The sequence below is a fragment of the Musca vetustissima genome, unplaced genomic scaffold (assembly GCF_032173495.1).
Source record: "Musca vetustissima isolate MV318-11 ecotype Yass unplaced genomic scaffold, APGP_CSIRO_Mvet_v1 utg13812, whole genome shotgun sequence".
Lineage (NCBI taxonomy): Eukaryota > Metazoa > Arthropoda > Insecta > Diptera > Muscidae > Musca > Musca vetustissima.
The window spans coordinates 71,600-84,345 of NW_026877288.1; the positions used below are offsets into that span (position 1 = coordinate 71,600).

Genomic DNA, 12,746 nt, shown 5'->3' on the forward strand with positions numbered 1-12,746 from the left:
AATTTAAAAATAATTATAAAAATGAATTAAAAAATAATAAATTAAATATAAAAATAATAATAAATTAAAATTTTATTAAAAATAATAATAAATAAAATTAAAAATTATATATAAAAAATAATAATAATTTTAAATAAAAATAATAAAATAATAATTGTAATTGAATATATAATAAGCTAATTTAAAAGTTAATAAATTAAATTAATAAACTATTTTTCTCTGCTGCAGTAACTCAGATTTCTTAATAAAAAAAATATATTCCCGGAAATTTTGAAAAAAAATCCCATGAAATGATGATAAAAATCATAACAAAAATTATAATTTACAAATAAATTTATTGTTTTCTTTCTCAAAACAAAATTTTGGGGTTTGGCCGAAATTCAACAATATCAAAAAAAAAAAAAATCGAACAAAATCTTCGTTGTAATATAATAACAAAAGCCATAGGCCTTCTTTGATTTTTTCGGCATTATTTTTTCAAAGTTCTTCACAACACCCCACACTCCTCCTCCTCGAAAAATTACAAGCTGTGCATTTTAAGTAGCGCCTATTTCGAAGCTACATTTTTTCTTCACTCAGGTAGTTCAGTTTGTGGGGGTGGGAAGGAATTGTTTTTTTTAAGGCACGTTCAATAATCCAGCTCATGTTTTAATGTGTGTTATGAATTTCGATTAACTATTTTTTTTTGGTTTCGGGAGCTATGTTGTATTTTGTTCAATTTTTTGGTTTCAATTATTTTACATTTCGCCATGGTAATGGTGTTTGGTGGACATTACTTGGTGTTAAAATTTCACAAAGACCGCCCATAGTTGGGATTTTTTTTTTATTTTTTTATTTATTTTTTTTTTTTTTGTAGGGAACGAGCCACATTTGCTATTGTGGTGTTGTCCCCTTCTCTAATTAAACACCGCGGCGTTCCCAATAATAATTTTTGTCTAAATAGCCACTTAAAAGGTATTGATGACGCTATGTAAACATGCTATTAAATAGCCATTTAATTTCAATTTTTATGGTGGTCTTTCTTTGCAAGTAGTTGTAAAGAAGAGCCGAGCCAGGGGGTGGTGGGGGGACCTCTTACAAAACTCTCAATACAGTGACATGTTTGAATAAAATAGAAATACATCTCTTTCGAATAGTGTCGGAGGTAATTTAAAGTAGTTTACAATTTATTGCCTTTGGATTGTTGAGGGAATTTAAAAAAAAAGATGGCGATAATTTTGAAATTTGTGGTGGTGGGTGGGTGGTAACGATTTACGGATAATGCATTCAAAGTAGTAAAACATTGTGGATAAGGCTTCCCATGCCCATTAGAGGATCTTAATAAAATTATCCGAATATAAAAAAATATCCCAATATAAAAAAAATATCCACATTATCCGAACAGCAGGGATAATGCGTTCGGAGTAGTAAAACATTGTGGATAAGGCTTCCCATGACCATTAGAGCATCTTAAGCTCATAAAAATCAATAATAAAAAAAAATTATCCATGTAACGAAAAAATTATCCACATTATCTGAATATAAAAACAATTATCCACATTATCCGAAAATTGCTGATAATGCCTTCAAAGAAGTAAAACATTGTGGATAAAGCTTCCCATGCCCATTAGAGCATCTTAAGCTCATAAAAATAAATAAAAAAATTATCCACATTATCCGAACATCGCGGATAATTCATTTACTGTAGTAAAACATCGCGAAAAAGGTTTCCCATGCCCATTAGATGATTTTAAGTTCATAAAAATCAATAAAAAAATTATCCGATGTAACGAAAAAATTATCCACATTATCCGAACATCGCGGATAATCCTTCAGAGTAGTAAAACTTCGTTAATAAGGCTTCCCACGACCATTAGAGCATCATAAACTCATAGAAATCAATAAAAAAAATTATCCGAATATAAAAAAATATCTGAATATAAAAAAAATATCCGAATATAAAAAAATTATCCTCATTATCCGAACATCGCGGATAATGCCTTCAAAGTAGTAAAATATCGTAAATAATGCTTTCCATGCTCATTAGAGCATTTTAAACTTATAAAAATAAATAAAAAAATTATCCGATATAACGAAAAAATTATCCGAACATTGCGGATAATGGGTCTTGCGTTGCAAAGCTTGGCAAATACGGTTTCTATGGGTATTAGGGTGTTATCTAAATTAAACAAAATGTATCCACACCAATGTAGCCCCCAACAAAAAATCCGATTTTCGGATATGTTTCCGAAAATTTATTTGAAAAAATTTTAAAGCATAAAATTTCGATCTCATTTAAATCAGATGCTCATTAGAGCACTTTAAAGTCATAAAAATCAATAAAAAAATTATCCGATATAAGGAAAAACATTATCCACATTATCCGAACATTGCGGATAATCCGTTCAGAGTAGTAAATCATCGTGAATAAGGCTTCCCATGCCCATTACTGCATCTTAAAGTCGTAAAAATCAATAAAAAAAATTATCCGAATGTAAAAAAAATTATCCACATTTTCCGAACATCACGAATAATGTCTTCAAAGTAGGAAAAAACATTATCCGCATTATCCGAACATTGCGGATAATGGGTCTAGCGTTGCAAATCTTTGGAAATGAGGTATCTATGGGTATCCACACTAATCTAACCCAACAAAAAATCCGATATTCGGATGTTTCCGAAAATTTATTTAAAAAAATTTTAAAGCATGCATTTTGGTTCTCATCAAAATGAGATCAAATCTTTTTTTCTGATAATTTTAAACGATAACCCCCACCACCACACCACACCCAACAACGGCAGCCAGCTGTAGGTCATTAAGAATATCAAATCAAGAGCCCAGATCGAGATTGATTTAAATAAAATAGTCATAATACAGATACACATACATACACACACAAATCAGACAAACTTTGTTTTGTTGATAATCATCTGACAAGCTATTAAGGGGGCAATAAAAAAATCAGATACTGTGGAGATCTGCATCAGCATCCATGTAGCATTTTTGGAAAACAACAAAAAAAAAGTAAACGACTTTTAAATGAGCTTGGAATGAGACAATTAGGGTTTTAGGTGAGAAATATGAATACAAAAAAAAAAAAAAAAAAACTACAACAACAAAAATGTTTTTTTTTTTTTGTCTTCCACAAAGACAAGGGGAATTAAAAAAACCAATCTGACTGATGTTCGAACATCAAATGAGTGTTACCGATATACGCAGCAGATGTATGGATATGACGGGGGGAAATGACGGACAGACAAAACAAAGCGACTTCTATTTGTTTAAGCCACACAAAATCTCAAATCAAACAAAGCAACAAAAAACTATTTTGGGATATGGACATGATATTTGTATTTACATACATACAACACACACACATAATGAAGGAGTGACGACAATAAAAGGGTGATATGTTACCCAAGTACCAAAAAAAAAATCGAAAAAAAACCTCAAGCTGCAAATGATGTGAAATTGAGATGCCGCTGTCGTCGTCATGGATAGGTTGCGGTATTTTGGAAACATATAAAATGGTCAGACAACAACACACAACGTCAGTTAGGCTTAAAGAGGAACGATGAAGAGGAGAGGAGTAGCAGGAGATGCAAAGAAACGGGTTACGGATTTAATGAGAATAGATTTAAAGTAAAACGGCTTGAATGGATGGAGAGATACTTGGCGGTGATGTTCAGAGGAGTCATCACACAAAACATCTGGTTAAACAAAACTGAAAAAAAAAACAACAACGATAGTTGTGTACATATATTGATCAGAGGATGGGGGTGGTGTTATGTTAATAAACATTTCAAACATATAATTTAAAGTAATCAGAAATGTTTAAATTTTTTTTCGGAGAAGGGTGATGAGGGTTTGGAGAAGGGGAGAGGGGGCTTGTGAAGTAATTCATGATTTTGTTTATTGATTGGCCAGTAGAGATAACCAATTTGAAGTGTGTACGTATGTGTGTTTAATAATTTGAATAAGCAATGGTCGAGGGAGTGACAGGCAGCAGGCCAGCCAGCCAGCCAACCAACCCAAGCATGACCACCAACATGCCTGAAATTATTTTAACACTTTTTTTAGAATGAATGAAATTCGTGTTTGGATTGCCTAAAATCAATAGAAAAAATTCTATAATTGATTTTTTTTTTATTTTGAAATGAAGAAATTCCAAGACTTATTGAAAAAAAATATTATTTTTTTAAGAAAAACATTTAAAAAATATATATATATTTTTTTTAAATTTTTATGTTAATTTTTTTTTATTTTATATATTCTTTAAAAAACATTTTTTGAGAGTTTTTTTAAGATTTTTTATTTTTTAAGAATTTTTATAATTATACGATTTTTTAGATTTTTTATAAATTTTTATTTTGAGATTTTTTTAAATTTTTTTAAATTTTTTACTAATTTTTTACTAATTTTTTTTATAATTTGCAGAAAAAACATCGCCCAAAACCTCATTATATGCGCCGCCAAACAGACATCAACTATTCGATGCGTACAATTTTGGTCGATTGGCTGGTCGAAGTATCCGAAGAATATAATTTGGATACGGAAACCCTATACTTGTCTGTATCCTACATTGATCGGTTCCTTAGCCATATGTCGGTGGTGCGTAACAAATTACAATTGGTCGGAACGGCAGCTATGTACATTGCTTCGTGAGTATATACCCCCAAACAAAATACTAATACCGAAATAAATAAATTAATTTCTTTCTATTCTTTCCATAGAAGGTAGTTCAAATTCGTCGAATAGAAAAAAGCATATAGTTGAAACTTTTCCAATTAACGGATTACGATGTGTTGAAGAGAGATAGAGGAAGGGAACTGAAAAATCACCATAAAATTCATTTTTGTCAATAGACTCAATTTGTAACTGCATTTTTATGGTTATTTGTAGGATTTACAGATTTCTTGTGTTCCGTGACCCATAGTGAAATTTCGTCTAGAATACATTTTCCATTGACATCCTGCCCCAAAAATGGATATTTGCAGGTGATTTTAGCCGCAATGAGAAAAGGAACTGAAACTTACCCCTCCCATGCATTTTTGTTATAACAGATTTCTTGTACTCCATGACCCAAAGTGAAATTTCCTGTAGAATATTTTTTCCATTGACACTTTGCCCCAAAAATGAAGATTGCCAGGTGATTTTGGCCCTAACCGGAAATATATCACAAAACTAAGCTGCAAATTCATTTTTCACAATAGACTCAACTTGTATCGGAATTTTTATGGTTATTTATAGGATTTACAGATTTCTTTTACTCCGTGACCCCTAGTTAAATTTCCTCTAGAATATTTTTTCCATTGGCACCTTGCCCTAAAAAATAAGATTTGCAGGAGATTTTGGTCCTAACCGGAAAATACATCACAAAATTAACCTTCAAATTCATTTTTCACAATAGACTCATTTTGTAACTGATTTTTAATGGTTTTTATAGGATTTACAGATTTCTTGTACTCCGTGGCCCATAGTGAAATTTTATAGAGAATACATTTTCCTTTGGCCTCTTGTCCCAAAAATGAAAATTTGCAGGTGATTTTTGCCCTAACCGGAACATTAGGTTAACTTTAACTTTCAAATTCTTTTTTGTCTAGAGACTCAATTCGTAACCGAATTTTTATGGTTATTTATAAGATTTACAGATTTATTGTACCCCGTGACCCATAGTGAAATTTCCTCTAGAATACTTTTTCCATTGTCATTTTGTCCCAAAAATGAAGATTTGCAGGTGATTTTGGCCCCACGAAAATACATTACAAAATTGACTTTCAAATTCATTTTTGACCAGAGACTCAATTCGCAACTGATTTTAATGGTTATTTATAAGATTTACAGATTTCTTGTACTCCGTCACCCACAGTGAAATTTCCTCTAGAATAGTTTTTCCATTGACCCTAAGCCTCAAAAATGAAGATTTTGACCCAAAAAGTGAAGAAGCTGAAAATTAGTCATTAAATTGTTGTTGGTTGTCAATTACCCCAATTTGTTAAATGTAAATGTGTGTGTTTTACAACTAGAAAATGCTTATTCTTTATGAATAATGGAATTTCAGAAAAAACCCCTTCTCCTTCCCGTCTGCTTCCCATAATAATAAACTCTTGTAGTGCTTAAAAAGAATGACTTTGGTAGATAGCCATTGTAAAGAAATTACAACAAAATAACCACATCAGCAGCAGCAGCAGTACTAGCTCCAAACAAATTGGTGACAATATCTTATTTTCCATATAGAAGAAGAAGAAGAGACAACGTTGATGAAGAATGTAAAAAACAAGTCAAATTGGTAGCATAAAATATAACAATGGTTGGCTGGAGGGACAAACTTTTCTATCAAAGTTATGGTTATGCGTAGCTGTCGGAGGAAGGAGGGAGGGGGGAATACTCTGTAAAAGCTTCTTATTGTAATCATGGCCACATAAAATACAAGGATGACATAGAACCAGTACCAGCAAGTAACACCAAACCCTAAGCTATATTATCACCAATAAAATGAAATCATAAAAATACAACAACAACAACGTCAAGAATAGGGAAAGCAACAGGAAAAACAAATTCACAAAGTAGATGATTTTTCTTTGTAAGATTTTGAGCTGGTCACAGCACAATCTTACAAGAATGATGATTTTCGAATGATTTCCTTGTAAGATGGCCATAGAGAGAGAAGATGAAGTTCCTTTTCCTTGTTGTTGTTGTTTTTTTTTTTGAACATGATGCAACAAGACTAAAACTGCAACATTTATTTTAGTTAAAAAATGAAAGAAATAATGCAATTGGGTATCGGGTTTTTCCTACGTCTTCTTCTTCTTATTAAGAAGATAAAAAATTACTTGCAATAATAAATAATGACAAATTGTGTTAGAAGGGACAAGAACATGTAACCAAATGGGGAGGGGCAAAAGTAGAGAAAATCATTTATCAATAATACTAGTGATATGCTCACAAAAACCGGGAAGGGGGCAATAATAAGAAAATGAGGATTAAATAAAAAGATACATTAAAGATGAAGTCTATTTAATATTTAATTTTTTAGGGGAATATATGATATTTACACATTTCTTTAACTCCGTGACCCATAGTGAAATTTCCTCTAGAATATTTCTTCCATTGACATCTTGCCCCAAAAATGAATGATTTGAAGGTGATTTTGGCCCTAACCGGAAATACATCACAAAATTAAGCTTCAAATTCATTTTTGTCAAAAGACTCAATTTGTAACTGCATTTTTATGGTTGTTTATAAGATTTACAGATTTCTTGTACTCCGTGACCCATTGTGAAATTTCACCTAGAATACATTTTCCATTGACACCTTGCCCCAAAAATAAAGATTTGGCACCAAAAATTGAAGAAAACGAAAATTTATCATTAAATTAATGTTTTGTGCCAATAACCTCACTTTGATATTGGATTTTTATGGGTATACATAATATTTACAGATTTCTTGTCCTCAGTGACCCATAGTGAAATTTTGTCTAGAATACTTTTTCCACTGACACCTTGCCCAAAAAATTAAGATTTGGGACCAAAAATTGAAGAAACTGAAAATCAGACATTAAATGCACTTTTTGTCAATAACCCCAATTTGATATTGGATTTTTTGTGGTTATAAATTTTACCTACAGATTTTTTGTACTTCCGGACTCATAGTGAAATTTTGTCTAGAATACTTTTTCCATTGACACCTTGCCCTAAAAATTAAGATTTGGACTAAAAAAGTGAAGAAACTGAAAATTAGCTTTTAAATTCATTTTTGATGAATAACCTCAATTTGTTATGGGATTTTTAATCGGTATATATTATGTTTATAGGTTACTTGTGTTCCGTGACCCATAGTGAAATTTAATTTAGAATACATTTTCCATTGACACCTTGCCTAAAAAATTAAGATTTGAACCCAAAAAGTAAAGAAACTGAAAAATGACCTTAAAATTAATTTCAGTTAATAACCCCAATTTGTTACGGGATTTTTTTTTTTTTTTTTTTTTTTTTTGTTATATATTTTACCTACAGATTTCTTGTACTCCGTGGCCCATAGTAAAATTTCCTCGAGAATACTTTTTGCATTGACACCTTACCCCAAAAGTGAAGATTTGTACCCAAAAAGTAAAGAAACTGAATGTTGGCCATTAAACTCATTTTTGGTCAATAACCTCAATTTGTTACGGGATTTTTTGTGGTTATATATTTTACCTACAGATTTCTTGTACTCCGTGACACATAGTGAAATTTCCTCGAGAATACTTTTTGCATTGACACCTTACCCCAAAAGTGAAGATTTGTACCCAAAAAGTGAAGAAACTGAAAATTAGCCATTTAACTCATTTTTGGTCAATAACCTCAATATGGTATGGGATTTTTTGTGGTTATATATTGCACCTACAGTTTTTTTGTACTCCGTGACCCAAAGTGAAATTTCGTCTAGAATACTTTTTCCATTGACACCTTGACCCAAAAATAATGGTTTCGACCCTAAAAGTGAAGAAACCCAAAATTTGTCATAAAATTGTATTTTTAAATACATTTCATTATTTAAAGCATACCTTTAGGGGGAAAGGTTTACTTTTCGAAAGATACTTTGCTCATCTTTAACTCCTCCTCTATATCTTGTAGAAGTGTACTCTCAACATTCCAATACAACTTCCTAATGCAATTTTCAAGTTTTTCATATCCCTCCTTTTTACTTACATGTCATCCAAATCATCACATTTATCTTCATTGCGAACAGTAACAAAAATAACAACAACAACGACACAATCATTTCAATTTAAAAGTTGATATCACTTTTAAATAAATAAAAAAAACACCAAAATGATTTTCAATTCAATTTAATTCTTATTAAAGAGAATCGCGCGTCACCACCATAAAATGTTCGCCAAGATTTTTACGAGCAATACGTTTTACTGCAGTTGATGTTGCTGCTTCTTCTTCGTGTTTTTTTTTCTCATCATACAAAGGAGCACAATACCACACTAAGAAGATTTCTAGTTTGATTTTGCCAACAGATTCCAATTCTATTGATACTTTGTGTGATGTGATGGTGCGGTGTGGTGGTGTGGTGCGTGCATCACTGATTTTGGCTTTTGTTTGCAACCAGTCACGGAGTGAAGAAGAGTAGAAGTGGTGGTGTCGTTGATAGTTTTGCTTTAGTTGCAATGATGCGTACACGTTTCTTGTTTCTTCATGATGCAACATTGTTGTCTGTGGCTTGCTTGGGTTCCCGATAATGTTCTTCTTCTTTTAACAACGAACGATGCGCAGCAAGTTGTTGAAAGTTTTGTTCTGTTCCACTACTAGACAAGGGAATTTGTAATGTATTGTTATTGTAAATGAATAATAAACTCTCGATACTGGTTTAAAATTTTAAAATGTAATATCTAGTTTTACTCTTTAATTTTGTATTTCCAATTAAATTAAATTTTTATTTAAATTTTTCTCTTTTCCAGCAAATATGAAGAAATCTATCCACCAGATGTCTCGGAATTTGTTTTCATCACCGATGATACCTACAGCAAGGCCCAAGTATTGCGTATGGAACAGATTATTTTGAAAATTTTAGCTTTCGATTTGTGCACACCAACTGCCTATGTGTTCATCAATACCTATGCTGTGCTCACCGACATACCCGACAAGGTGAAATTCCTTACTTTGGTGAGTTCGAGTTAAAAATTTATTAATTTTGGAATTTTATATTAATGTCGATTATATATCTTTGTAGTATATTGCGGAATTATCGCTCTTGGAAGCCGATCCCTATTTGCGTTTCCATCCCTCATTGATTTCCGCTGCTGCCTTGGCTTTGGCCCGTTATCTCTGCAAATTGCCAGTTTGGTCAGCGGAATTGGAGGAAATCACCACCTACCGTTTGGAGGATTTGCGTGAGGTGTTCCTGTGCCTATGCAAAACACATGTTGCTGCGGCCACATTGCCACAACAGGCCATCCAGGAGAAATACAAGGCCGAAAAGTAAGTTGGAGGAATATGTTTTTGAGACAAACGCAAACAAATTAAAACGTCAATTTAAATTTGAAATTTTTTAGGGGCATGCATAATATTTACAGATTTCGTGTGTTCAGTGACCCATAGTGAAATGTCGTCTAGAATACTTTTTCCATTGACACCTTGCCCAAAAATTAAGATTTGCGGAAGATTTCGACCCTGAAAGAAAAGCAATTGAAATTTAACTTCCAAGTTGACTTTTGTCAATAAAACTAATTTCAAAATCGATTTTCAGAGGCCTAAATGATTTTTACACATTGCATGTGTTCAGTGACCCATACTGAAATTTGATATAGAATACTTTTTTCATTGAAACTTTGTCCCAAAAATTAAGATTTGCGGAAGATTCCGACCCATAAGGGAAAGTAACTGAGAAGTAACCTTTAAATTAATTTTTGTTAATAAAACTCATTTCAATATCGATTTTTTAGAGGCCTACATGATTTTTACAGCTTACATGTGTTCATTGACACATAGTGAAATTTCGTCTAGAATACTTCTTCCACTGACAACTTGTCCCAAAAATTAGAATTTCAGGGTGATTTTGAACCCAACAGAAATGCATCACAAAATTAAGCTTCAAATTCATTCTTGTCAATATATACTATTTGTAGCTGATTTTTTATGGTTATTCATAGGATTTACATAGTTCCGGTACTCCGTGACCCATAGTTAAATTTCGTCCAGAATACTTTTTCCATTTACACCTTGTGTCAAAAGTTAAGATTTGGGTCCAAATCTTAACTTTTGATGAAACTGAAAAATAACCTTAAAATTGATTTTTTGTCAATAACCGCAAATTTAAAGCATACTTTAAGGCATACAAAAATTTTATTTAAACATTTTTTTCTTTTTCCCCAGATTCCGTTCCGTTTCCACAATCGAAGCCCTAAACATTGATGACGAACAATTTGTTGAAATTGTTAACAATTATAATGAAAAACAAAAACAGGAACAACTGTCATCCGCAGCAGCAGCAAATGGCGGTGCCACAACATCAACGCCTTCATCAAAAGTGAATTTGTTTTTTAAGTTTTGAGATTAGATTAACTCATAATTAAATTTTAAGGATTTTTTTGTTTGTTTTATGTATTTTTTTTTTTCGTTTTTATTATAAGAATTTTTATATATATGGGAACACCACCCACCACCACGGAAAGAAAAAAATAACCACAAAAAATGAAAAGAAGAAGAGAACCCATTATTAAGTATAGATTTGTTTTTAAGAATATGTAATTATAGAACAAAAACAAAAAGGGACGACACACACAACATGCACAACAAACAAACCCCCCATTCCCCTCTTTCCCCATTTATTTTAGACTAAAAAAACAAATTATAACCACCCAAAAATCTACCAGATGTTTAAAAAAATGACTGTCTTTTAAATGTAATTTAAAAAATATTTATTATTAATATCCTCCATCCTCCCAAGCGTAAAAATTTCGACACACAAAAAATACATAAAAAAACCAAATAAATGGCAAATAAAACCACATGCCCCCTTAAATGCTACTACTTTCACATACAAACAAAAAAAACAAATTTTCTTAAAGAAAATTGATTTTAATTCTCATATATATTTTTTCTAAGTTTATAAATATTATTTTTTTTAGACAAAATTCAAAATGAATGATTTTCTTAAACTTACACTGGAAAAGTCTACAAGAAAACAAAACCAAACTTTTCACAAAACTTCTTTTTTGTATTAGCCTTGAGGCTGTATTTATTTGCCATAATAATTTCCAAAAAAAACACATTTCTTTTTTAATTATAACAAAAAACCCTCTATATTTTTTGTTAATTTAAGGTAGTAGACATCCCAACCCTAGACATCCACCAATCCTACTCACTTATTTTTGTAATCATTAAGTATTTTATATATATATAAAAAACATAACAAGCCATATAAAAACAAACAAACACAATGATCGATTATACATTTTAAAATAATAATTATATAACAAAGCTAAACAAAACTAAAAAAAAAAACTTTAAAAAAATATATATATTTTGATTTAAATGTAGAAAATAATTTTGAATGTCATTCATCATGGCTTTCAAGATAAAAAGACAAAAACAAAACTTGAACACAAAAGAAAAAAGGTTTTACAATTATTTATAGTATTTTTATATTGTCTCTCTATATATATTTTTTGTTTTCTTCCCTCTCCTATTTTTCGCCCCCTGCTCTCATCCTCCCTCCAAAAATATATAAGTTCTGTGAACACAAACATTTTTTTATTATTATTATTTGATGAAAACACAAAAATATAAAAAAAACACCAAACAAAAAAAGACATGTTTTTTCTAAATTTATTTTTTTTTCAAAATTAAAAAAGTTTGTAAAACACAAAAAATCTGTGATTACTGGATTTTTTTTTTTAATTTAACCCAATTTGATTTTGGATTTTTCATGGGTATATATGACATATACAGATTTTTTGTACTCCTTGACCCATAGTGAAATTTTATGGAGAATACATTTTTCATTGACAACTAGCATCTAAAATGAAGATTTGCATGTGATTTTGAGGCCAACCGAAAATTAACCTTAAAATCATTTTTTGTAAATAAACCCAATTTGATTTTGAATTTTTCATAAGTTTTTATGATAATTGCAGATTTCTTGTACTCCGTGATCCATAGTGAAATTTTATAGAGAATATTTTTTCCATTGACAACTTTCATCTAAAACCAATATTTTTAGGTGATTTTGGGTCCAACTAAAATTAACCTTAAAATCATTTTTTGTCATTTAACCC

At 30.9% G+C, this 12,746-nt stretch overlaps 1 protein-coding gene across 1 annotated transcript in view; it reads left to right on the forward strand.

The window, feature by feature from the left end:
- Positions 1-11,020, forward strand: part of LOC133321863 (G2/mitotic-specific cyclin-A) — a 29,698-nt gene extending 18,678 nt beyond the window's left edge. Inside the window, exons 4-7 of the mRNA XM_061530937.1 lie at positions 4,418-4,641; positions 9,429-9,633; positions 9,701-9,948; positions 10,843-11,020. Of these exons, the coding sequence (XP_061386921.1) occupies positions 4,418-4,641; positions 9,429-9,633; positions 9,701-9,948; positions 10,843-11,020 (855 nt within the window). The remainder of the gene's footprint in view (positions 1-4,417; positions 4,642-9,428; positions 9,634-9,700; positions 9,949-10,842) is intronic.
- Positions 11,021-12,746: the final 1,726 nt, after the last annotated feature.